This window comes from Phodopus roborovskii, unplaced genomic scaffold (assembly GCF_943737965.1).
Source record: "Phodopus roborovskii unplaced genomic scaffold, PHOROB, whole genome shotgun sequence".
NCBI classification, from domain to species: domain Eukaryota; kingdom Metazoa; phylum Chordata; class Mammalia; order Rodentia; family Cricetidae; genus Phodopus; species Phodopus roborovskii.
The window spans coordinates 16550359-16574943 of NW_026125278.1; the positions used below are offsets into that span (position 1 = coordinate 16550359).

At 40.5% G+C, this 24585-nt stretch overlaps 1 protein-coding gene across 1 annotated transcript in view; it reads left to right on the plus strand.

The window, feature by feature from the left end:
• Positions 1-42: 42 nt before the first annotated feature.
• The window catches only part of Ankrd13c (ankyrin repeat domain 13C), a 44706-nt gene continuing 20163 nt past the window's right edge, over positions 43-24585 (plus strand). The window contains exons 1-6 of the mRNA XM_051195742.1: positions 43-525; positions 11675-11716; positions 14165-14269; positions 18331-18416; positions 19251-19296; positions 21283-21349. Coding sequence (XP_051051699.1) covers positions 72-525; positions 11675-11716; positions 14165-14269; positions 18331-18416; positions 19251-19296; positions 21283-21349 — 800 coding nt within the window. The 5' untranslated portion in view covers positions 43-71. The remainder of the gene's footprint in view (positions 526-11674; positions 11717-14164; positions 14270-18330; positions 18417-19250; positions 19297-21282; positions 21350-24585) is intronic.

The window sequence follows — 24585 nt, forward strand, 5'->3', positions numbered from 1 at the left end:
GCTCCGCCCCGGCCCGGCCCTGCCCGGCGTGAGCCTCCCGGAGCCCGCCCTGCGCGCCGCCCGCGGCGGCGATGACCGGGGAGAAGATCCGCTCCCTGCGGAGGGACCACAAGCCCAGCAAAGAGGACGGGGACGTGCTGGAGCCGTGCGACGAGGAGGCGACGGCCGCTCTCGGCGGCGCCTTCACCGGGGGCAGGAGCGGCGCGGGCGGCGGCGGCGGCAAGGGCGGCAAGGCCGGACATAAGATCTTCAGCCACCACCACCACCATCACCACCACCACCGGCTGCAGCTGAAGGCGCCCGGCCCCGGCCCCGGAGCCCCGGCCGCGCCGCAGCACAAGGCGGTGACCGCCGGCTGCCCGGCCCCGGCCCCGGCCCCCCTGGGCGGCCTCCCCGCGCCTGCGATCGCGGACGGAGGCGGCTGCCCCTCGCCCTACCCGGTGCACGAGTGCGTCTTCAAAGGGGACGTGAGGAGGCTGTCGTCGCTCATCCGCACGCACAATATCGGACAGAAAGATAATCACGGTGAGCTCGGCCGCCTTCGCCCCGTTTCCCGTACCCCACTCCCCCGCGGGGAGGTGACCCAGCCTCAGCGGGCGGGCTCGGGAGTCGGGAGTTTGGGTCTGGTGGGTGCAGAAGGGATGCCGCCGCCTTTCTTGTCCACCGACCGACCGTCTCGGGATAAGTTGCCTTGTCGCCGGGCCAGGCCGTTGGCGTGTCAGGCGTCAGGCTGTGCCACATCCAGGCAAGGCCTCGGAGGTTTTGGGAATCTGTCAGTCATTGTCCTCCCACCCTCCCTCCTTGGAGCTTGGACTTTGAACATGTATGTGTCTTGTCTCTCTTCATCACTCAGTGCAGTTAGGTGTGAATTGTGCTGCCTTTTCTTTTTCTTTTCTTCTTCTTATTCTTTTTTTTTTTTTTGTCTGCTTTAAAGAAAATTAATAAAACACTGGTTCTTGAAAGCCACACAGAAATGTGTCAGCGTTTGGTTTCTCAAAGCAATTGAAGAGACTTCTCTGTTGCTGTTGTTTTTATTGCCCTTTTCCCATTAGGAACAATGTTTCATCTTGATTGAGACTGAAGTCAGTAAAGTCTTAGTGGCTTGTTTGAGAAAGCATAATATGTTTGATACTGAACGGTATCTGCGTTTGGCCACATTTTGTCGGCTGGTTCCCACCCCCACCCCCCTTTAAACAAAGAGTTTCTGACATTTATTTGCATCCGCTTGTTTTTGTACCTAAGGCATTGTGAATTGTAAATTGTTGAAACTAATGTGAATGGTGATACTGTTTTCCAACTTTTTACTAACAGGCCATTTGAAACATTAAGTAGTTGGCAAATATTGTTGGCAACTGTTTTTAACCTAATGTGGTACTTACGAGGTAAACTGCTCAAAATGGCATTTGCACATTAGTGCAATTCCATCTGTGAAATGAGCTCCCTGAATTTCATTGGTTTGTAGGTTTCTTACCTAAAATTAGAACAGGTATAGAAAATGAATATTACATTTTCTCTTGCAGTTTTGTAAGTGCACTTGTTTTCTGAATTTACAGTATCTACAGTACTTATAGTCATAATGCCTCTGTCTATTGTTTAATCAAATACCAGGAAAAGTACCCTGAAACTGTCTCCAGGTTTTCGTTTCACCTTTTACTCAATGCACATTTGACTGCTGCTGAGAACTATATCCTGACTTAAGTAGTTGGGTTGTAGTCTTCCTTTATTGGTTATGAGGGGGTGATGTAGACTTGGTCCAGGAGTAGCGGTGGTTTATCTTTGCCTTTAAAATTTAGTTACATTGCTTGAAAGTTGCTTTTAAAGTGGCCAGAGCACTCCCTTTGAGAGTTAAAGCTCTTTAAGAGATGAGTGGACGAACGTCTCAGAAACTACTCAAGTTTCCGAATCGCTGATTGTTGGGCCTCCAGTTCTGCATTTAGCATTTGTTAGAGCTAAATTCTCTTCAGAGTATTTAGAATTCTCTGCACCCTTAAACTCCCATCCTTTACCTACCAAAATTAACTTTTTAAATGAAATGTTTGTATTTTGTTGATCAGCCTTTGTATTACTTTTGATGAATGCAAGCAGTGGCTCCTGCCAGTGCGAAGTGTGCCTGTGCCTTCTCATCAAGGAAGAAGCTGCCCTGTGCTCCCCTGTGCTGTATATCCCTGTTACACTTTCAAAAAGTCAGTTCTGTGTGCCTGCATGTGAAGGTCTAAGGACAGCTTGTAAGAGTCATGCCTCGTGTCTCTCCTTCATTGTAGAACCCAGTATTGAACTCAGGTTGTCAGGGTTCAGCATGAGTGTCTTCACCCACAGAGCCATCTTGCCTGCTACCTGTCCATTCCTGCAGTGCTACTTTCACTCTAGGTGCTTTGTGCCTGTCTTTGCTTCTACAGCTCTGGGATTTCAAGCATGTGTCACCACACCCAACTTTGTTAAGGACTCAAACTCAGGTCCTCATGCTTGTGTGTGTCAGGCATTTTACTAACTCGGTCTAGCCCTGTGTTTTTTTACTTTTAGTGGACATTGTTAAATAATTTTCTTAAAAGGCTCATACTGAGTTTCTATCAGAAAAGAGTCCAGAGAGGCACAGAACTTTGCTAAGGTTGCATATGGTATAGAAACCAAGAGGCTTAGAAATAGAAATTATGGCTGGCAGTGGTGACCACAGCTTTAATCCCAGCCCTCCAGGATGCTCTTTTGAGTTTGAGGCCAGCCTGGTCTATACAGAGCAAGTTCCAGGACAGCCAGGGCTACACAGACAAACCCTGTCTCAAGAAACGAGGGAGGGGGTTAATAATAGCTAGAATTCCTAAGTTCCTGTCAACCTCTGTGAATTTCTGTTGGAGACCCACTGTATTGCAGGAAAGTCAGTTCTAATGTTTGTTTTGCTTTGCAGTAGAATCCTTTAATGCTATTTCTCGATTAGTATTTACAGCAGAAGTTTGTTGCCCTGGTTTATTTTTTTTTTTTCAGTCATTAGGAGCCTTGTATTCTTTATATAGGGGCCTTGTAGAAAGATTCTGTGACTAGATAGATCTCATTTTCTGTAGAACTTTTTTCATATTTTCAAGTTTCTTGGTGGACTGGCAAAAATAAACACACTAGGTCATTCATCCACATGATAATCTTTTAGAATCTTTGCAGGAGCTGTGGTATGCCCCTTATTTTCCAGTCAGTGCTATGATATGTGGCCATTTGTCGTATGATGTACTCTATGAAATGTTTTAAGGTTGTTCTTAAAATATAGTAAATACTCAGTGTTTAAAATAGGTAAATCAAAACTGTAGAAACTTTCTGTTCATGGAACCCTAGTTTGTTTGTCTCCCCTGTAAGGCAGGGAAGAAAGGGATGGCCTTGCACAGAATCTCCACACAGCACAGGCTCACAGTAGAAGACCAAACTGGGGCCGGGGAAGTGGCCCTAGGGTTCAGATCATTTGCTGCTCTTCCAGAGGATTCAGTCCAGTTCCCAGCACCCATGTCTGGCCATTCACAGCCACCTGCAGCTTCTATTGCCAGGGGATCCATCTAGTCTCCAGGCACCTGAACACATGTGGTATACATAGACATATACATGTTAATAAATAAAAATTAAAATCAAATATATTTTCTAAAAGACCTGAAGGTTAAGGAAAAGATTTTATTTATTTTTTGTTTATTTATTTATTTATTGGAGATAAGGTTTCTCTATTTAGCCTTGGCTGTTCTGGAACTCAGTGTGTTGATCAGGCTGGTCTCAGATAGATAGAAACGCACCTTCCAAGTGCTGTGACTAAAGATGTGCACCACTACACCTGGCCTATTTTTACTACTTTGTGTAGGGTGTGTTTGTGTGTGTGTGTGTGTGTGTGTCTACATGTAGGTATGTGAATGTGAGTGCAGGTGCCTTTAGAGGCCAGAGGTTTTATTTCCCCTGGAGCTTTAACTACACCAGTAAACAGCCTGGTGTAGGTGCTGGGACCCAAACTTGGATTCCCTGGAAGAGCAGCAAGTGCTTTTAAGTACTGAGCGGTCTCTCCAGTCCCAGATAAAAACTTTTTAATGCTGTGTTTTCTCAAGTGGTCTGCTGTTTTTCTCCCCTCTATCCCTTCTTGCATTTATTTTTGTCAACCTATCTGTCCAAAAATCATCCAATTTTTGAGACAGGTTTTATTGTGTGTGTAATCTGAGCTCTATCCTAAAACTTGAGGCTTTCCTGCCTCAGATTCCCACACTCAGCTTGCAGTTACTTCTCAAACACTGTGCTCTACAGTTGCTTTGCTTTATTTTCCCTTGTTTTATGTGCAAACTTGTTGATGTCCAGTCTGTCACTGCTTAAGTTTATTGTTCATTAGCTCCATCTGTTTTCTTTGATAAACTTTTTGTTGTTTATTGCTTTTTCCTTGATAAAATGTTGGTTGAATACATCTGCTAATTAAATTCAAAACTTAAAATATTGTTTTAAATTAAAATTAAATGTAAAAATATGAACATTTATGTTCAAATATACCAAATGATTGTGCCTTGGGAATTGTTTAATAACAGTTTTGGTTGAATAGGAGAGAAATAATACATTAAAAGTACATGTTTTAGAGCATTCTCTTGCTGTGAAGAGACACCATGACCACAGCAACCCTTATAAAGGGAAACATTTAATCGGGGTGGCTCACTTACAGTTCAGATGTTTAGTCCATAATCACCATGGCTGGAAGCAAGACAGCATACAGGCAGACATGGTGCTGGAGCTGAGAGTCCTAATAACATTTTGATCCAAAGGCAGCAGGAAGTGAACTGTCTCACAGTGCCTGACTTGAACACATATGAGACCTCAAAGCCCATTTTCTTTCAAACCAACGCAGTACACAAAATTACTCTACCTTTATTGTGTCTTCAAATGAATTACTTCTGTTTAATATAAAATTAAAGATTAAGGCACCAGAGAGATGTCTCAGTGGTTAAGAGCATTTGCTCTTACGAAGGTCTGGAGTTTGGTTCCCAGCATTCATATTGGGCAGCTCATAACTGCTTGCAACTCTGGCTCTAGGGGCTCTGACAGTAGTTGTGGCTTCTGTGGGCACCACACATACCTGTGTGAACACACACACAGAGAGGCACGTACATTTTTTAAAAAATGGTCTAGCCTTTTACATTGAGGGTCAAGGTTCTTTCGAGTCACATTGCTCTGACTACAATGCTCACACTCCTGCTTGTTTAACATGTCGTTTTGTTGTCTCCCTAAGTCATCCTTAAGTTAGTCAGATCTTGTTGACTCTTAGAATCTTGAAGTGACCGACAGTGGCGAGAATGCAGGGTGTGAAGTGCTCTCCCTAACTTTTCATAGATAGTTATGAGGCATTGCAGGTGTATTTGGAGATTTAGTGACCCTGCCTTTGATTCTGTTGGCCGGCGTATGACAGGCTGTCTTCTGTGAGTTGTAATAGTTGCAATGTCCTTGAGGATTTAATTTGATAGTTTATTTATACTGCCTATCGGTACAGTAGAGGGTAAGATTATTGGACTCCTGGGTCTGCTAGAGTTTGGGCTGCACATAAATGCAACAGTTACTGCAAGCTCTACAGCATTGAAGCTGAATTCTAGGAAACCCCTGCACTATTTTCAAGGACAGCTCAGAGATCTGTCTTGTTCTAGAATGAAAATACTTTTTTTTAGAGTAAAAGCAGATTTGAAATGGCTCTCTTGATGCTTAATGGCTTCTATTTTAATTGATCGATTTTTTTTTTTTTTCATTCAACAGATAAACACGGAGCTTCTAATATTTGAGTTTTTGATGCTAGGGATACAGAGGTGAACAGACTAGCACAATTCCTGTTCTGGGTGTGCATACATGTTGGAGAGCCAAGCAGTAGATAAGCCAGTGAACGTGTGGTGTGACGGTTAATGAGTCATACATGCTGAGTGTGTGTGGTGCACTAGTGGAGATGTTAAGTCTGGAGACTTGAGGCAGCCATGCTGTAAGCTGGCTGAAACCCTGTGAAAGCTTCTGCATGTAGCAACACGGGATGCAGTCAGGTAGTTTTCAGCAGAGGTCTGACTGTGGTTGCAAGGCTCAACCTGCTGCTCCATGAAGCAGATGTCTGCAGTCACAGGGTCATGGAAAAGCTGTTGCAGTAAACAGCTGTTACTAGAAGTGAGGGGTGGAGTGGATACAGGGTGTTTATGTTTACTATAGTAGTAACATTTTTGAGAGAGTTTCTTCCTGCTTGTCTGGATCAGGCTTGGATATGTCTGTAGAGCTTGGAGCTGTGCAATGTCTGGTATTGTAAGTTTTTGCTTTGCTCTATAATTAGGGTGCACAGATCAAAACTGTCTCATGATAATACAAGTCACTGCTTGCCTTCTGTGTGCTGGCCTTTTCACTGAGCACAAAAGCCCTGTCGAGTGCTTGCCTTTCGGTGCTCTTTCTGCCATTCAGGTGTTAACGTACAATGCCCTTCTGCATGCTGAAGGGAAATGAGGGAAAATATATCTGAAACTGGCCATGAGCCGAACTACATACCTTTCCCCACAGAACAACATTTTTTCTTGGAAACAAAACAAAACAAAACAGGCTGTATACAATTTAGACATTTTGCCGAGTTTTCTCTGGCAAATGAATGGAGAGAGCTTGATTCCATTGTTTGCTGCAAATTAAAAGACGAAGAATTAGCCAGGTTGTGGTAGACCACAACTTTAATCCCAGCATTCTGGAGGCAGATCTCTGTGAGTTTGAAGCCATCCTGGTCTACAGAGTGAGTTCCAGGACAAACAAAAAAGCACAACAACAACAACAAAAAATCCTCTTGAAAAACAAAATAAACAAACAAAAAATAATAAGGCTTGTAAATAATAAAAGTTAGAATTTTGAAAACTTACTTAACATAGCCATTTTAAGCTTACCAGGTTCCTAGTTCTTACAATCACTACAAACCCTGGTCACATCCAACATGTTTATTGGAATATGTTAGTATCTGGATGGGTATGAAACTTTTCTGGATGGTGTTTTTCATGATGGTATGTATTCTGTAATCATGTCTCAGGTTGAGAGTGTAGTGCAGAGGTAGAGTGTGTTTAAATCCCTAAGTTTGGTCCTTTGTAACACACAGCATAAAAATTCTAACCACACTGGACTGGAGAGATGGCTCAGCAGTTAAGAGCACTGGCTGCTCTTCCAGAGGACCTGAATTCAATTCCCAGCAACCTGATGGTGGCTCACAGCCAATTATGAAGGAATCCCTTGTGCTCTTTGTGTATACAGGCATACAGGCAAATAGAACACTCATATACATATCATATATAAAATCTTTAGAAAGGTTTTTTTTTTTTAATGATAAAAATTCTGCCCACGGTACAAGAGAAACCAATGTGTTTCAGTGTAACAGATCCTGATAGAATTTGAATTCCCCATTGCAAATCCCTTTAAGAAATCATTACATCATGAATTTTAGTACAGTGTTAACGAATGCCCTCAGCTATCTGAAAAAAACTTTACAACAGTGACACTGTGTAAAACTATATTTTCTTCTTATACTTCAAACAACTTTTATTTTTGATGATGGTGATCCATCCTTTGCTGGGTAGATAAAATGTTTTATCCCTAATTAAATGCAGAAACAGATCTTAAAATATGATCCATTCTAGTATGACATACACTAAAGAAATTTATATTTTTAATTAAAACATTTTCAGTAAGCTACTCTCGTTATTAGTTTGGACAGTACACTTAGTTTTTGAAGTAATAATCTTATTTAGAAACAGTCTTCCCCCCATTGGCCTCAGTATTGGCATATAATTATGGAATAAATTACTATAATTTGATAACATGCATGCATTGTTCAATGACCATATCAGCATAATTAGCATTTCTATCTCCTTAGAAATTTTCATTTTCTATTTCATGGGAACCCTCAGACTCTGACCTTCATTTACTCTGAATCATAGTTGTAGGCTGTCATTGCCAGACAACATCTCAGTTATGTTTGGTACCATTGTCCACTCTCAGGGTTTCGCTCTGGTCTCCCCTTCCTAGCCACTAGTGGCTCCACTCGGCACTCAGTGTGTACAGGATTAGCTCCTGTGGCATCTGTAGATGAGGGGCGGCACCAGAGTTTGTCTTTCTGTGCTGTGTGACTTGCTTTTCTGCTTTCCCGAGTGTAAGAACAGCAGTATTTGTCTTAGTGTGTACAGCTTATCTCCCTTCCCTTGACATGATGATGTCTTCTCTTCTATCCATGTTGCCAGAAAAGAGAGTAAAGCTTTACGGTTGAGAAGTATTCCACTGCCCATTTTAAAAGTCTTTGTTTCGGTGGACACTTGATTGACTCTCTTCACTGTTATATTGCAGTAAACACAAGCATGAAGGTATCTTTGAAAGAATGATAATTCTGAGACCCTTTACTATAGTTCCTAGTGTTGAGGTGATTCCTAACTGTAAAATTATTTTTGTTGCTAACTCATAACAGTACTTTTGCTATTGTTATGAACTGTAATGTAGATATCTGTATTTTCTGGTGGTTTTAGGTGACCCCTTTGAAAGGGGTTGTTTGACTCTCAAAGGGGTTGAGACCCAGAGCTTTGTGTTTTAGTTTTGTTTTTTGTGGAACCTGACATAAATACAGTAATGCCAGAATTAAATAAAGTGAGCTATAAGAGGACATTTAAATAACAGTGTAAGGTGATTGTCTCCACAAAGACTAGTGTGACTGGAACGAGTCTGTTGTGGAAGTCAAATGCAGGTAACTGGTTGGAGCAGGTCTGTTAACATCCTTTCAGGGCGCCAAGTGAATATCTTAAATTTGCCAGTTCTACAGGCTGTTATGAGAGATGAGCTGTGGCTCGGTTCCAGGAAAGCTTTGCTGTTTGCCTACTCTGTTTTGATGGTGTTCTGGGTTCCTTGAAATTTTCACATGAATTTTAATATCAGCTTGTCAATTCATGAGAGGAATTACTGGGGATTTTCACAGAGATTGCTCTCACTTTGCCAACTTGAGTAGTATAGGTGGTGTGATCATGTTGTGATCAAATACCTGAAAAGCAATTTGATGGAGAAAGGGTTTATTTTGTGCCCATGCTGGGGAGGTTACAGTGGCAGGCAGGAGCTGCTCAGGGTTAGAGTAGTGGAGTGAGCTCTGTTTGCTCACATCTTGGAGGGTCAGGAAGCAGAGTACAGGGAAATTTTCACATTCAAGGGGCTTTCTCCTTTATCTCTTTTGTTCAGTTCAGGGCCCCTGCCTGTGGGATAATACTACCCACTTGTTCTTCAGATCTGGAAACCTAACATAACAATGTATCTGACCTGCTGAGTGTGGTGGCACACCTTTAATCCTAGCCTGGTGTACATAGTAAGCTTCAGGACAGCCAGGGCTACACAGAGACTCTGTCTCCAAAAACCCAAAAGGAAATAAGTGTCTGACTAACTATGCTTTGTTTCTTACAGCAGTCTGATCTGCAAATTTGGTGCTTTCTTTATATTTAGGTACTTAATTTCTTTTATTTAATATTTTAAGTTTGTTTTACACTGTATAGCACACCTCACTTTTCTAGTTCCTTGGATTCTCTGTAGAAGAGAATCTCACAGGGAAGTGCTGTGATATCAGATACAGTGCTTAGAGAGGCTTAGAACCCCTGGAGGAGAAACGGAGGTCAGTGCTTTTCCTTTTCTCTTATGAGACCTGAGTTCTTCATTGCAGGATGGGTGAGCAGAAAATAAAGTCCATTTCCTGATATCTGTGAACAATATTCCCTGTAAGAAAAAAGGTCATTGTCACAGATGTTAATAATACTGGGAGAAACAGAAGAAAAGACTTAGACAATAATAATTGCTTGGTTTTTCATTAATTCACTATGAAGATTAATTACTTCTCTGAAACTGAGGAAAATAAGTCAGTGTACAAAGAAACTGGAAATTTTAAATGTAGTTCCTTCATTTGACATGTAAATTAAATGCAGTATAGAAAATTGAGTGATACAGAAAATGTACTAAAAAATAAGTAATGTGAAATTTGCAGTAAATTGAAAAGATGAAAAATAAAAATACAACGTTTTGTTTGTGTACCTTTTACTTGAAAATGAGAATAACAACAATTGAATTGAGAATATTTTGGGATTGAAGGGAAAGTCAGTTCTTTTTGTTTTGATATAAAGTTAGATGTGATCCCAGAGGCAGAGGTGTTTGTATTTTAGGGAAGTAAAGTACTGAAAAGAGTTTTAAAAGCATTTATTTTCAGTGTGTGTATGTATGGTCAAAGGACAACTTCCAGGAGTCAGTTTGCTGTCCCTGGGATTCAAACTCAGGTTGTCAGGCTTGGCGGCAAGCATCTTTATCTACTGAGCTGTCTCAAGTGGTCTAAAAGAGATTTTTTTTGAGAACTTTTTGAAAATGAAGTTTTAACTTTATTTTGAAATATTTAATACCCATAGAAAAGTTGGAAGAATAGACCAGAGAACCTACAAATCTTTCTTTGGTTGCTGACAGACTTTCCTCTTATGACTTCCCTAAACAATTAGCAGAGCTACCGTGCATGGTCTTTAGATGTATAGTCTCTAGGTGCAAGGCATGCAAAAGCCATGTATGGATCGTTGGTGGATGTCCACAGTGGGCAGTTCTGGAACTGACCCTTGGATACCAAGGAAGGATTGTATACAGGATTGTGAGAGGAGCGGAGTAGCATTTCCCTACGAGACCACAGTACAGTGTCCATTCATAATACTTATTGAAAGCAGTTTCCTTTATTTTATGTATGGGTGTTTGCCTCCATGTTTGCACGTGTACTCATGCGTGCAATGCCCACACAGACCGGAGAGGGCATGAGATATCCTTGGAACTATAGTTACCAATAGTAGTGAGCCACCATGCAGGTGCCTGTAACGAGTACGGTGTTTTCCTCTTGTCGCCACTCTTGTTCCGTCGCCGCACCTGCCCCAATTAATAAACAGAGACTCTGTATTTGTTATTATGTTGTTGGCCAGTTACTACTTGCTTATCGGCTAGTTCTGTCTTAATTATTAACCCATTTTTATGTATTTCCACGTGGTCTTACCACCGAGAGGCTACTGGCGGTTCTATTCTCTCCAGGCTCTCCATGCTGACTCCTCTTTACTACTTTTTATTTCCTCCTTGTCTCCTAGTCCCTCCTATCTTCCTTTCCTATTGGCCAACAGTGCTTTATTTATTAACCAGTATGAGAAACATATATACATAATGACATCTCCCATCAGGTGCCGGGAACTGAACCTGGGCCCTCTAGAAGAATAGCCAGTGTGAGCCATCTCTGCAGCTGCCTGAAGAGATTCTTGATGTCTTGGTGTTTGAGAGTCATTGAAGAACCCTGTCTAATACAGTTGAAAGAACTTGGAACTGCTTGAGGACTAGGACTGATTGTTACTGTTTTCTGTTCTCACATGAGTAGATATATGAATTATTTGCTAAAGAGACAAAGGCTGGTATGATAATGAGCAGGAGAGGAATCTGAAGCCTGTGGGAACATGTCAGAGAGTGAATATCCTGCTGATTGCTCTTGGGCAAGGCAGGAAAGGGATTTTGGGCTTCACTTTTGCCCCCTTTTGAGTTTGTCATAGAAAACAAAAGTGTTATTTCTGCTTAAAGTTTGTTGACAACAATCTGGAGGAGCTGAACCCACATTTAAGTAAAACTTACGTTGTTATGGCTTCTAATTTAATTTTGTTTTCAATTTTAGGAAACACTCCTTTACATCTTGCTGTGATGTTAGGAAATAAAGGTTAGTAAATACTTTTAATGTTTAATTTCACTCACACATTGGTTTTGTCATTAAAAAACATATTATTTGTGTATAAGTATGTGACTTCCAGCATGCCTCTATATGTGTACGGAAATTAGAGGACAGCTTGTAGAAGTTGGTTCTTTCTGTCTACCACATGGGTCCTGGGGATCAAAGTCAGTTTACCGTGTTTGGTGTTTGTATTTGGTGCACTTGGAGACCAGAGGGTGTCAGATTTCTTAGAACTGGAATTAAAGATGGCTATGAGTCACCCAGCATGGGTGCTGTGAACAGAATCAAGGTTCTTTGGAAGAGCAGGGAGTGTTCTTAACTATGGAGCCCTCCTTCTAGCCCCTTAAAAATATATTTTTAGATTAAGCATTTTAAATTAACTTTTTTTTTTTTAAAGGGCTTGAGAGTTTTTAACTCTAGCTCCAAGAGATCTGACATAATTCTGGCCTCCACGGGTATACACACACACACACACATACTCACAGACACACTCACACACACACACACACACTCATACTCAGACACACACACTCACAGACACACACACACCCCAAAATACATTTTAAAAAACTTTTTTGTAGGTTGGGAAGATGGCTCAGCACTTAAGATCATTGACTACTCTTCCAGAGTACAGAGGTTCAATTCCAAGCACCCATATGACTGCTCACAGCTTTCTGTAACTCCAGGATCCAACACCCTCACACATATACCTACAGGCAAAACAGTAATGAACATAAAATAAAAATCAATTATTAATAAAAAACTATTTTGCTCAATGTTATCAGTGCAAACACACTGACTCATTTGAAATACAATTGTAAAAGATGAGCAAGAAGCTTCTCTCCATTTCTTTTTCTGATAATATTATAAAAAATAGTAATTCCAGTCGGGCAGTGGTGCTATATGCTTTTAATCCCAGCAGTCAGGAGGTAGAGGCAGTTGGATCTCTGTGAGTTCAAGGTCTGCCTGGTCTACAAAGCAAATTCCAGGATAACCAAGGCTACACAGAGAAGTCCTGTCCTGGAAACAAAACATAAAAGTGAATTCACATTTGTTATCTGAAGGGTGTCTTTCCGTCTTCATGCCTTCCTCTGGCACACCCTTAGCGTGGGTTCACCCAGGTGGAGCCCTGTCTGCTGTGCGGTGCTTCTCCCTGTCAGTTTCTAAGTTCTATCACTTGACTGGTGATAGTCTGTGGATGTGGCTGCTGTAGACCCTGTGTGAGTGCTCTCTGAGCTTTTCCTCCGTCCAGTTACTGGTGGTGTAACTTGTCCTCTGCTTACATCACTTGCTGACTGGCAGTAGTTCACCCTTACTTCCGTGGGTTCTGACCATTAATTCCCCTCACTCCTGTGCCCTTGCTGTAGTGTTCCTCTTTGAACCACAGTTCAATACTACTCAACCGGTATTGGTTCAGGCTTCAGGAGTCAGACCCCAACTTATTTTAGACATATTTAAGCACAGCACAGTTTGGAAAAAAAAAGCTTCCTGGTAATAATTAACTCAAACCTATGTGCACAACAAACCTTAAGATATGACTATATTGAAACTCTTTGTAAATTACAAGTGGTTCTCCCATAAAGATAGGTTCGATAGATGGTCTGGGGGAGGATAGTGCTATAAATTGTGACATAGAGATAATGGTCTATGGTTTTGTTTTGTTTTTTAAGATAATTATTATGTATATAGTGTTCTGCCTGCATGTGTGCCTGCATTCCAGAAGAGGGCACCAGGTCTCATCATAAATGGTTGTGAACCACCATGTGGTTGCTGGGAATTGAACTCAGGACCTCTGAAAGAACAGTGCTCTAAACCTCTGTGCCATCTCTCCAGCCCTCAGTATGGTTTCTTTTGAAAGTACTTCCCCCCCCCAGATAAATAATTAGCATTTCATTGACATGATAGATTTGTAAATTCTTCTATGGGTCTTTTTGGGTTGTAGATATTTTCTTGTTTGTTTTTGAGACAGGGTTTCACCATGTAGCCCCCTGGCTGATCTGGAACTGTATGTGCAGATCAGGCTAGTCTCCAAAAACTCTCAGAAGTCCATCTGTCTATCTGTCTTCCTCCCAAGTACTTAGATTAAAAGCATACACCACCACGCTCAGCTGAATTGTAGATATTTGTATAAATTACTCTTGAAGTTCATAGGTTACCTTTTAGTTTTTGGAAACAGGCTTCAAACATTCTTTGGAGACAGGAAACTATTTTTTAGAGAGAATCCAATTTATTTTTGGGTAGGTTGGGTACCTTTGAATTTGGGGAACTGATACAACCTGATTATACACATGGGAGTTTATATGTAAGTTAATTATACATAGAACAGCATTATTTCACATATATAGTAATTTGGTTTCTTGGACTTTTATATAACACTCATATTTAAAGATTCTAAAAATCGCATGTCTGATAATCATTACTAATTTTATGTTGCAGAATGTGCACATTTACTGTTGGCTCACAATGCTCCAGTAAAGGTGAAAAATGCTCAGGGATGGAGCCCTCTGGCGGAAGCCATCAGCTATGGAGACAGACAGATGAGTAAGCAGTACTTTAAAGATACAAATTGATGTGTTGAGGTAGTTTTTATGTGGTTTGACTTTTACTCAGTAATGTGCAAACGTACACATGAATTCTCCATGACTCGGGAGGGAACTCCTGCATTAAGTAGCAGGAAGAGTTGAGTTTTGTGGGAAAGCCTGCTCATCTCCTCCTTGAACCATTTGATGTTTTTGGTACTAGGGCTGTTTTTCTTTTTTGAAGTCAAGAATCTATTATCTTTTCTGGCAAATGATTACTTTAATTACTGGCTTACTAATTGAAATAAAAATTAATAGTGGTGCTAACGGCACTTACCTACTTTCAGTGGTTGTAGACTTTCCTGGAAGCTAGGAACTGTGCTGTCTCTTGGTTTTGTCTCTGACCAGTATCTTGAATTCTAATTGTTCTTATAATAAAAACCCGGAGTTGGATATTAGGGGGAAAAAGATGAAAGATTAGAGAAGCAGAGCAGCCAGCCACTAATTCTTGCCTCTACCTCAGACTGAAAGGGTGATCCTGTCTCTATGAATCCTCATACCAAATGGAATGCCATGAGCTCCTGTCTCCTCCTGCCTTATAGTCTTCTTTCTGCCCAGCCATATCCTGTCTCCACCTTCCTGGTGCTGGGATTAAAGGCATATGATCCCAAGTGCTGGAATCAAAGGTGTGAGCTCTGTGTCTCTTTGTGACTTATTCAATCTTGTGTAGCTCAGGGTGGCCTTGAACTCACAGAGATCCATCTGCCTCTGTCTCCTGAGTGCGGGAATTAAAAGTGTGTGTGTGTGACCAATGCCTGGTGTCTATGGCTAACTAGGGGCTTAGCTCTGCACACTTGAGCCATTATGTTTCCATATCCTAGAGCTCTTTCACAGAGCCTGATAAATTCAGGGCCTGACTTAATGTGCTTAGACCTACTCAGGGCTAAAGATTAATGCTGCCCCCTGCTGTTGTGCCTGCTGGCTCCCTCAGAGTGATCCTGGGTTGGCACAGTAGCTATAGCCTCCCCATTCACCATGCCTGGCTGTTGGGGTTAGTTCCTGATTAGCCAAACCATCGCCACCCCTAACAAAACCTTTTGCTGGGGGATAATTACCTACCCCTGAATCAGGCTTGATTGGCTTCACTTGTATTACTCTGCCTGAGTGTCTTCTCTGAGCTGCTGCTCTGGAATTAAAGCCTTCCCTGGGCTCCTTAGCTTTGGCTTCCTATTTTTTCCTTAGGCACAGATACCACTAAAATTCAACTTGGTGAACCAGTGAGTTTTATTGCTACTACTTACAGGAATATGGGTGAGGGGTCACTTAAGACAGCTTCATCACCAAAGCCCACCCAGTTTAAAAAGCTTGGAACTTGTAGCACCCTGCACAATCTGCAGGCAGATTGGAGGTGTCGTTTCCAGGTGTCTCAGTTGATCTAAACTTCTTTCAGGTGGCACTGCTGGTTTTTGCTTCTTACAGGCAGAGCTGGTCTGAAGAGTCGTCTTTGCAGACTTAGCTTGACTTAGCTCCATATGAGAGGACTCTCAGCTTTTATTATTTACTGGCTTTGGATCTGCTCAGTTTTAGGATCTTCCTGGAGCTATTCTGAGTTGACCTTTCTGCTTACGTAGTTTCCTTTGGGATAGAATGCTTTCATTGCCAAAAGAAACAGTTATGCACATTGTGCCTCCTCATTTTTTGCAAGTATAAATATACAGGCTTTAATCTGGATTATTGGAAGCAATTATCTGGATTTAATCTGGATGACTGGAAAAATCATGTTTATTCAAGAATTGTGTAGCATTGAGTACTTTTAGGATACTTTGTAGTCTTCTGTGCTACATTTGGGATTTTTCTAGATACTTTCTTAGAATTCAGTTCTGTGTGTAATCTACATATTACATATGTGAATTGCCTGAATTTCTTGGGCAACTTTGAATGATGAGGCTATATTTGACTGTAAAATGTAATATGTGATGTTAATACTGTGGTATTTTAACAGCTAATTTGGCATGTGTGCTTTTTATTTTGCATTGACAGTTGTCCTTTATGGACAAAAATCAGAAACCTCTATAAGGTAAACAGGCCTCATCTTAACACTATTTCAGGGGAAAGGTAAAGTGTGTGTATTCAGGAGTCTGTCTGAAGGTCTTTGTCTGATGCTCTGACCAGCTACTCGAGTGAGGGCTTTGGGGCTTCCAAGGATCTTTTGTCCACAGTAGAATTGTCTGTGTGCATTAAAGTGAAGAAAATAAAGCATGATTCTTTGTTATTTTGAGTTTATCATCTGTGAGGAGAACCAGGGAATATTTCTTACAGAAAACCAATTTTAGGACATCTCTGTATTCAGTTTTATACATCACTGCAATGTATTGCATAAAATAAATATTTAACTCCTAATAATCCCAGCACTTGGAAGGTACAAGCAGGGATTTGTGAATTTCAGGCTAGCCTGGACTTCTTGTCAGACCCTGCCTTATGAAAACCCAAGTTTAAAAAAAAAAAAAAATGAAGTGAAAACTCAAATATTTAACTGTTAAAAGGAGACTTGATTGAACCAGTGGTATTTATTATGTCAGTGTGAAGTTGTATTTTTGATGTTGTTTGAGGAGATGGCTCTTAAATCTTTATTTAGGTCAGGCAGTGGTGGCTCATGCCTTTAATCCCAGCACTTGGGAAGCAGAAGCGGTCTACTCAGAGAAACTGCCTCAAAACACCAAAAGTCTTTATTTAATTGTGTTACCTTGAAAATTTCTGTGGTATAGGCAATTACATTTTTTTTTGATAAATAAAATATATACATTATTAGTGAAAACTTTGTGATTTACTTGTCTTTTAGTTTAATTTCTGCTAATTTTGCTAATGTTTTGTGTTGTAGAATAGGCAGTCAGGGCTAGGAATGCAGCTCAGCATAAAATTTATAATATAATAATAATAATCATGAAGCTCTGAGTTTGATTTCCAGCACTGCTTAACCTTGGGCATTTGAGCACTGGGGAAGTAGGTGGAGATCATGAAGATCAGAAGTTAAGGCTGTCCTCTGTCACATGGTGCCTGCAGAAGACCTGGTCTCCAAAACATAAAAAAATGAAAAGGGAAAAAATTCACTGAATGCTAAACTGCTGTTAGCATTGTCAGGGTATTTAATTTCACTTTAAGATTTCGAGGTTATTTTGGTTTTCTTACCTGAAAGTGCTTACCTAGTGAGCAATGATGGCTTAGGGGGGAAGTGGATATAATAACTTCATTTCATCTTAGCCCTTCTCCCAGAATCCCCAGCTTTTCTTGATGCAGACAGCTATGGCTTGTTGTCTTGGTCTCTGCTTGTCTTTGGTCTCTAGGGCTTGCCTATAGTTTGTGTGGTTTATGTCATGGAATACTGGTTTTATGGTAGTTTGAGTATTCTTTTGGGCACTGTCTAAATTTTGGTTATAGCGGAATCTGTGCTGATTTGCTGTCTACCTAGATCTGGCAGTCCCCTTCATTGAGGCTTTGTGTGTGTGTGTGTGTACAATTTTTTTTTTTTTGAGACACATTGGCACATTTTAATTAATTATCCATTGTTCTTCCTTATACGAGCTTTTTGAGATTTTTGTCATGTGACCTCTTCTATGCACACACATGCTGTACACACACACACACACACACACACACACACTCACCTATACATAAATAAGAAAATCTTGTAAAAAGTTTTATATTGGGGACTTTTATTTACTACTACCCTGAGTTTTTAAAAATTTTACAACTTTTATTTCTTTAAAAAAGAAGAGGGATGAGAGTAGCAGGGTGGCTTAATGTGTGAAGGCCCTTGCCACCTAACAGTTAATTCAAGCGTGGACACCTGAGTTTAATACCTAGAATCCTCATAAAGGTGAAGGACAGAGCTCTATACACATTTTACATCCATACGCACTACACATTATACAAGATGCACTCACAAGTTATATATACCCACATGCACCCCAACAATATAATGCAAATTTTAAAAAATTTAAAAACCAGTGACATTCATTGTAGAAAATTAGTAGTTATAGTATACATAAAGAAAAATACTAATCAGTTGTTTTCTTTAAACTCTAGTCACAGCTCTTCTAAGGAAACTCAAGCAACAATCCAGGGAGAGTGTTGGAGAAAAACGACCTCGGTTGTTAAAAGCCCTGAAAGAGGTAAGCTAGGCGTCTTTAAACAGTAGTTACAAGTGTAGTTTTAGAAAACGTGAGTCTCTCTCTCTCTCTCTTTCTCTCTCTCTCTCTCTCTCTCTCTCTCTCTCTCTCTCTCTCTCTCTGGGTGGGTGTGCGCACGCGGTAGGTGTGTGCAGGTGCAGTGCCCAGGGAGGCAGAGGGCATTGATTTTGTAGGCAGTTGTGAGCTGCCCAGCAGGGGTGCTGGGGACTGCACTTGGTCCTTGTAAGAGCATCAGGTGCTCTTAACCGCTGAGCCTCTCTCCAGCCCTTAAAGCAGTATTAAAATGCAGTTAAAATCTTATAAGGGTCGTTAGCTAAAAGTTATTTTTAAGTAATTGAAATAAAATTTTGGGGTTATAAAGTGTGGGTGTTATTGGTAGAGACACTATCATTGAATTGGGGAGATGTTACTATGTTTAATAAACTGGACAAAAGCTCTTGAAGAGGTATATCATGGTATCATGGTTGGTAGCCACATCTTTCTGAGGCTGCTGTTCTATACAGCATTTCACTGTGTATCCCTGGCTGTCCTGGGACTCACTCTGTAGCCCGGGCTTGCCTCAAACTCACAGAGATCTGCCTGCCTCTGCCTCCCAAGTGCTGGGACTAAAGGTGTGCACCACTAACGCCTGGCTAGTTTTGTTCTTTTCAAACTATGAAACATAATAAATATAGATAGGAACAATTTCTCATTTCTCCTCTAGTCTTTAGGTCTTAAATGATATCAGGTATTTTGGGGTGGGAATAGGCAAAGTGGTATCAGAGCTTGTAACTAAACTAAAGCGCATTTAATAATTTTTCATATTTTATTTCTCAGTTAGGTGACTTTTACCTAGAACTTCACTGGGATTTTCAAAGCTGGGGTAAGAGTGTGTTACGTTTTGTTATAAAATACGAAATTATAGAAATGTTAGCTTGACACATTTGGTACTTGCTTAGGGAAAATTTATGTTCATTGTGTTTAGCATGTATCAAAAAAATAACAACAACAAATTTATTTTAATTTAATGTAAAGAACTTCAAAACATACAAAGTTATTGGATTATTGGAATACTCAATTTAAGAAAGTTTGAAGTATAGTTCTTAAATTTCTGAGAATTTGATTAAAATTCTTTGTCAATTATTATCTTTCAGTCATTTTACCCATTAAGTGCTTTTAGCCATTGTCTTAACATAGAACTTGTTATTTATGAAAGGCTTTAATTTTGACCTTGTTATTTTGCATCCATTTACTAATTTCTCATAGTAATGGAAGCTTTTGTCCTTTGTCAAATGTGAATCTATTCAGAGAAAATGTCCAAAACCAAAATTTCATATTAATAACCTATACATTTTTTAAAAGCTAACCAAATTTTATTTTATTATTTCTTTCTTCGTTTTTGAGGCAGAATTTCTCTGTATAGCCCTGGCTGTTCTGGAATTTGTTTTGTAGACCAGGCTGGCCTTAACTCACAGAATGTCTGTCTCTGTCACTGCCTCCTGAGTAAAGGCATGTGCCACTACCACTTGACTTAATTTTATTTTTATTTTAATTTGAATATAACAAACTTATTTTTATCAGCATCTGAGTTAACCTTTGTGTTATAAAGTTAATTAAGTATTTAGTGGTGTTTATCCCTAAAATAATTTTTGAAACTATATAATGACAAGACTGTGTAGTATATTCCATTTTATATAATTGTATGTAGTCTGGAAGTTAAATAATACATAGTACATATATATGTGTATATACATATGTTTTGTTTGTATGCTGTTGTATTCTATAATATAAAGTACATTTTGTTATAGACTGTCCATAAATGGGTCATTCTAGATCTTACTAAAATCTATTCAGTAGTAGTATTAAAAAAAAAAAAAAAGTAGACATTTTACAGTTTGGAGGCAGGCCACAGGAGATTGATAAACACAACTCAGTTTGAAGAATTACATTCTGACATTGATAACTTTGATGCAAGTGACACTTCCAGAATGCATTGGGTGTGTGTGCTCAGCTCATCACTCAGTGGAACTTAGGGGCTGGGGAGATAGATGCTCAGCTGGTAAAGTGCTTGCCGTTCAAGCATTGGGACCTGAGTTCTGACCCTTTGCACCCGTGTGAAATGCCGGATGCAGCAGTGTATACCTGTTATCTCAGTGCAGTGAGAGGCCCTGTCTCAAGAACATAGGGTGGGGTTGAGTAGAGCGAGGCACCATCAGCCCTTCACCTCTATGTGTGCACACCTAGGAGGATAGAACTTGATGGGTAAATGGTGTGGTTTCTCCTGTACAGAGGCACAGTGAGCCTAAGTAACAAGGGATACAAATTTGGGACTGAAACTTAAATTCAGCAGCCTATTTCAAAGATTTTTTTTTTGTTGTTTGTTTGTTTGTTTTTTGGTTTGGGTAGCTTTGGAGCCTGTCCCAGAACTCACTCTGTAGATCAGGCTGGCCTCGAACTCACAGAGATCCATCTGCCTCTGCCTCCTGAGTACTGGGATTAAAGGCATGTGCCACCAATGCCTGGCTAAGATGTATTTTAATAAGTTACTGCTGTTTTTCCAAATGATGTTTGGGATTGCCTGTTTACTGTTTAGGAACATGGGGAAGTGACCTCAGGGTGGTGCTTTCTCATCTGTAGTATCACACAGGGGCCTAAAGTGGATGGAGTTAGTTCTGCTACTCTTGGAAGTGGATGGGGTTAAGGGCATGCTTAGTGAATGACATTGACCCTGCAGGTGAGCGGGAGATACCGTCTTGAAGGCAGTCATCAACATTTGGTAAATTAGTAAAATGTTTACTGTGCTGTTTTTTAAAAAATATTTTCCAGTGTCTTAGATTTTACTTTGTAACTGTTTGTTTCTAAATTACAGTGCCTTTGCTTTCCCGAATTCTGCCTTCTGATGCCTGTAAAATATACAAGCAAGGTATCAACATCAGGTGAGGTGATGCACCTGTGTTCCGAGTAAAAGAAAGTTAAGTTTTGGAGGAAGTTTTCCCCAATACTGTAGCACACTCAGACACTTTACTCATGTGAGACCTGTTGGCAGATAAGGAACCAAAGCCACCAACATCCCTGAAGTAAGACGAGCTTGTCACCCAAGCAGACGCCAGCGGTGGAAATGGCCACTGCAGTGCTTCTCTGGTCTTGAACGTGTTTAGGAATAAGGACACCCAAGGAGGACCTGTCCCACATCCCGCCTCCTCTGTGCCTTCCACACCCTTCACTCCCAGTTTCATTGTCCATGCATCTACCTAGTCTCTGCCCGTGCATTGAGTCTTCCTCCTTTTCAGTTAATGTGTTAAGGTGTTTGTTGTTGCTGTTGATTTTGAGACAGAGTTTCTCTGTGTAGCTCTGGCTGCCCTGGAACTAGCTCTGTAGACCAGGCTGACCTCAAAATTATAGATCCGCCTGCTTCTGCTTTTCGAGGGTTGGGGTTAAAAGCATCGACCACCACTGCCCAGCTGTTAAGGATGATTTTAATTATCTTCTGTTCTTTTCCTTTTGTAATATGATTGATAATTAAGGCTATGAGAAGTAAATGTATTTTACTAATTCTAAAATTTTACTTTTGCCATTGCTTATATTTTTTAGCTTACTAATGTAGCAAAATTTTTAATTGTATATTTATAGATTAATACTAATACACATTCTAATTCACATGTCTATACACGATCATAGATATATGTATGAAGTGTGTATGTAGTATATCTCTATATACTTCCAGATTATTAATTTAAGTGTTTAGAATTAAAAATGTTTTGAGGGATTTGATTTTATATACACTTTTCATTTGTAGGTGAGAAGGTTATAGGTTAGAGAAACTAATTTTTAAGTCTTTTATTCTTGTTTATTCAGAAACTACCATGTTAATAATTGTTTCACAGGCTGGGTGTTGGTGGTGCATGTCTTTAATCCCAGCACTTGGGAGGCAGAAGCAGGTGGGTCTGTGAGTTTGAGGCCAGCCTGGAGTACAGAGTGAGTTCCAGGACAGGCTTCAAAGCAACCCTGTCTCCAAAAACCAAACCAAACCAACCAAACAAACAAAAAACAACACTTTCACATTTATGTGTGACTTTTTACAGCAAAAATGATGTGAAGGCTGAACTTACAAATTCCTCCATTAATGTATTTTCTAATTCAGTCTCCTCATCAGAGAAGTCCTGAGTGTGGAACTTCCTCCAGCCTCAGGCTTAGAGATCTTTCATAATCTAGGGAAAAACCTTTGCCATACACCCCACAATCCAGCCTGAGGCTGGAGGAAGTCCCAGGCATGGGACTTCCCTGAAATGCCTGCCCTGACCCTTCAACTTCTGCAGCGAACCTCCTATCAGACTCTCAGTCTTGTGTTTCCTGGGTAATATGTACCCATCACCTAAGGTACCATTTTTGTTGCCCGCACCCCCAGTGTTGGTGATCAGATTCAGGGCTTCACACACACTGGGAAAGTTCAGCCTTCACATCATTCACTTCTTTATGGTGTGTGTACTGTGCACGTGGGGACCACACTCTTTTCCTCATGTGTGCATATGGTGATCATACTTGCTTCTTAATGTGTACGTGTACCATGCTCATGGGGACCATACCCAGTTTTTTTGTTTTTTTTTTTTTTTAATAATAAAGGCTTTTTTTTTTTTTTTTTTTAATTTTAAGACAGGGTTTCTCTGTAGCCCTGGCAGTCCTGGTACTCGCTCTGTAGACCAAATTAGCTTCCAACTTAGAGATAGTTGCCTCTGCTGAAATGCTGGCTTAATTAAAGTTAAAATATGGTATGGATATTGTGCATGTATATTGTGACTGTTACCTGTGGAGGCCAGAAGAAGATGTTCATCCCTCAAACTAGAGTTTCAGATGGTTGTGAGCTGCTATGTGGGTGCTAATAATTGAACCTCAGTTCTCTGCAAGGGCAGCTAGTGCCCTCTTAACTACGAGCCATCTTTCAACCCCGATACATACTTCTTTGTGGTGTGTATATGCCATGTGTGTGGAGACCATACTTGTCTCTTTGCTTTAGTTTACACCTGTTGTTCTGGTAAAATTGGTAGTAATATAGTCTTCACCCTTAAAAGTTTTGATGTTAAATTGTATATAGCCTTAGTTACTGTTAATATAGCATATGAATTTGGCTTCATAGTTGAATTTTTTCCTGTGTTCAGAAATCAAGAATTTATTGTTTTGCTTTGTGATAAAACTCAACAAGTGAACAAAATAATGAATTCTTATAGTTGCATTTGGAATTCACAAAGCCCTCACAATGGCTTTCTGAGAGTGTGATGACCCCCTCTTGATAGCTGAACCAAGGAGTTTCTGAGATTAAAGACAGTTGAACAGCGGAAGTGATGATTCTGTACTTGTAACCTGCAGTATAAGCCTTGTGCAAGACCGAGCACTTCAAAGGTGGTGGTAAACTCTCTAATTCCAGTATTTCCCAAGTAGTGAGCTATAGAATGTCTGACCACCCATTCAGGCATCCCACGGCCAGGTTACCGATAGAGTCGGTTAACATTCAGATGTGCAAGTCTAGACGTGCGGTAGAGATTGATTTCCATCCTAGCTTAATTTCTGTTGCTGTGATAAGAATGTCCTGGCCGGGGCTGAATGGATGGCTCATTGTTTAAGCACACTTACTGCTCTTTCAGAAAACCAGGGGGTTCAATTCCCAGCACCACATCAGGTGGCTCATAATCACCTATGACTCCAGCTCCAGATGTATCCTACATCCCATATGTCTGAATACCTGTACTCATGTGCACGCGTAGACACACACATACAGTTTAAAATAATAATAATAATAATAAATAAAATTTCATTAAGAAAAAAAGAATACCCTGACAAAAACAGCTGAGGAGGGAAAGAGCTTATTTTAGTTACAATTGCAGGGAACAGTCCATCATTGCAGGGAAGTCCCAGTGGCAGGAGGCTGAAACACAGCCAGTCATACCACGTCTGTAGTCAAGGGCATAAAGGAGTACTTACATTTGTGCTTAGAACTCAGCAACATTCTCTGAGCCAGTTGTGGGCCTAAAACCAGAGAATGGTGCCACCTGTTTTCAGAATGGGTCTTCTCACATCCACTAAGGCAATTAAGACAATCCTGCATTGACATTCCTACAGGCCAGCCTGATTTAGGCAGTTCTTCCCAGGTGATTCTAGATTCTGTCACGTTAATAATTAA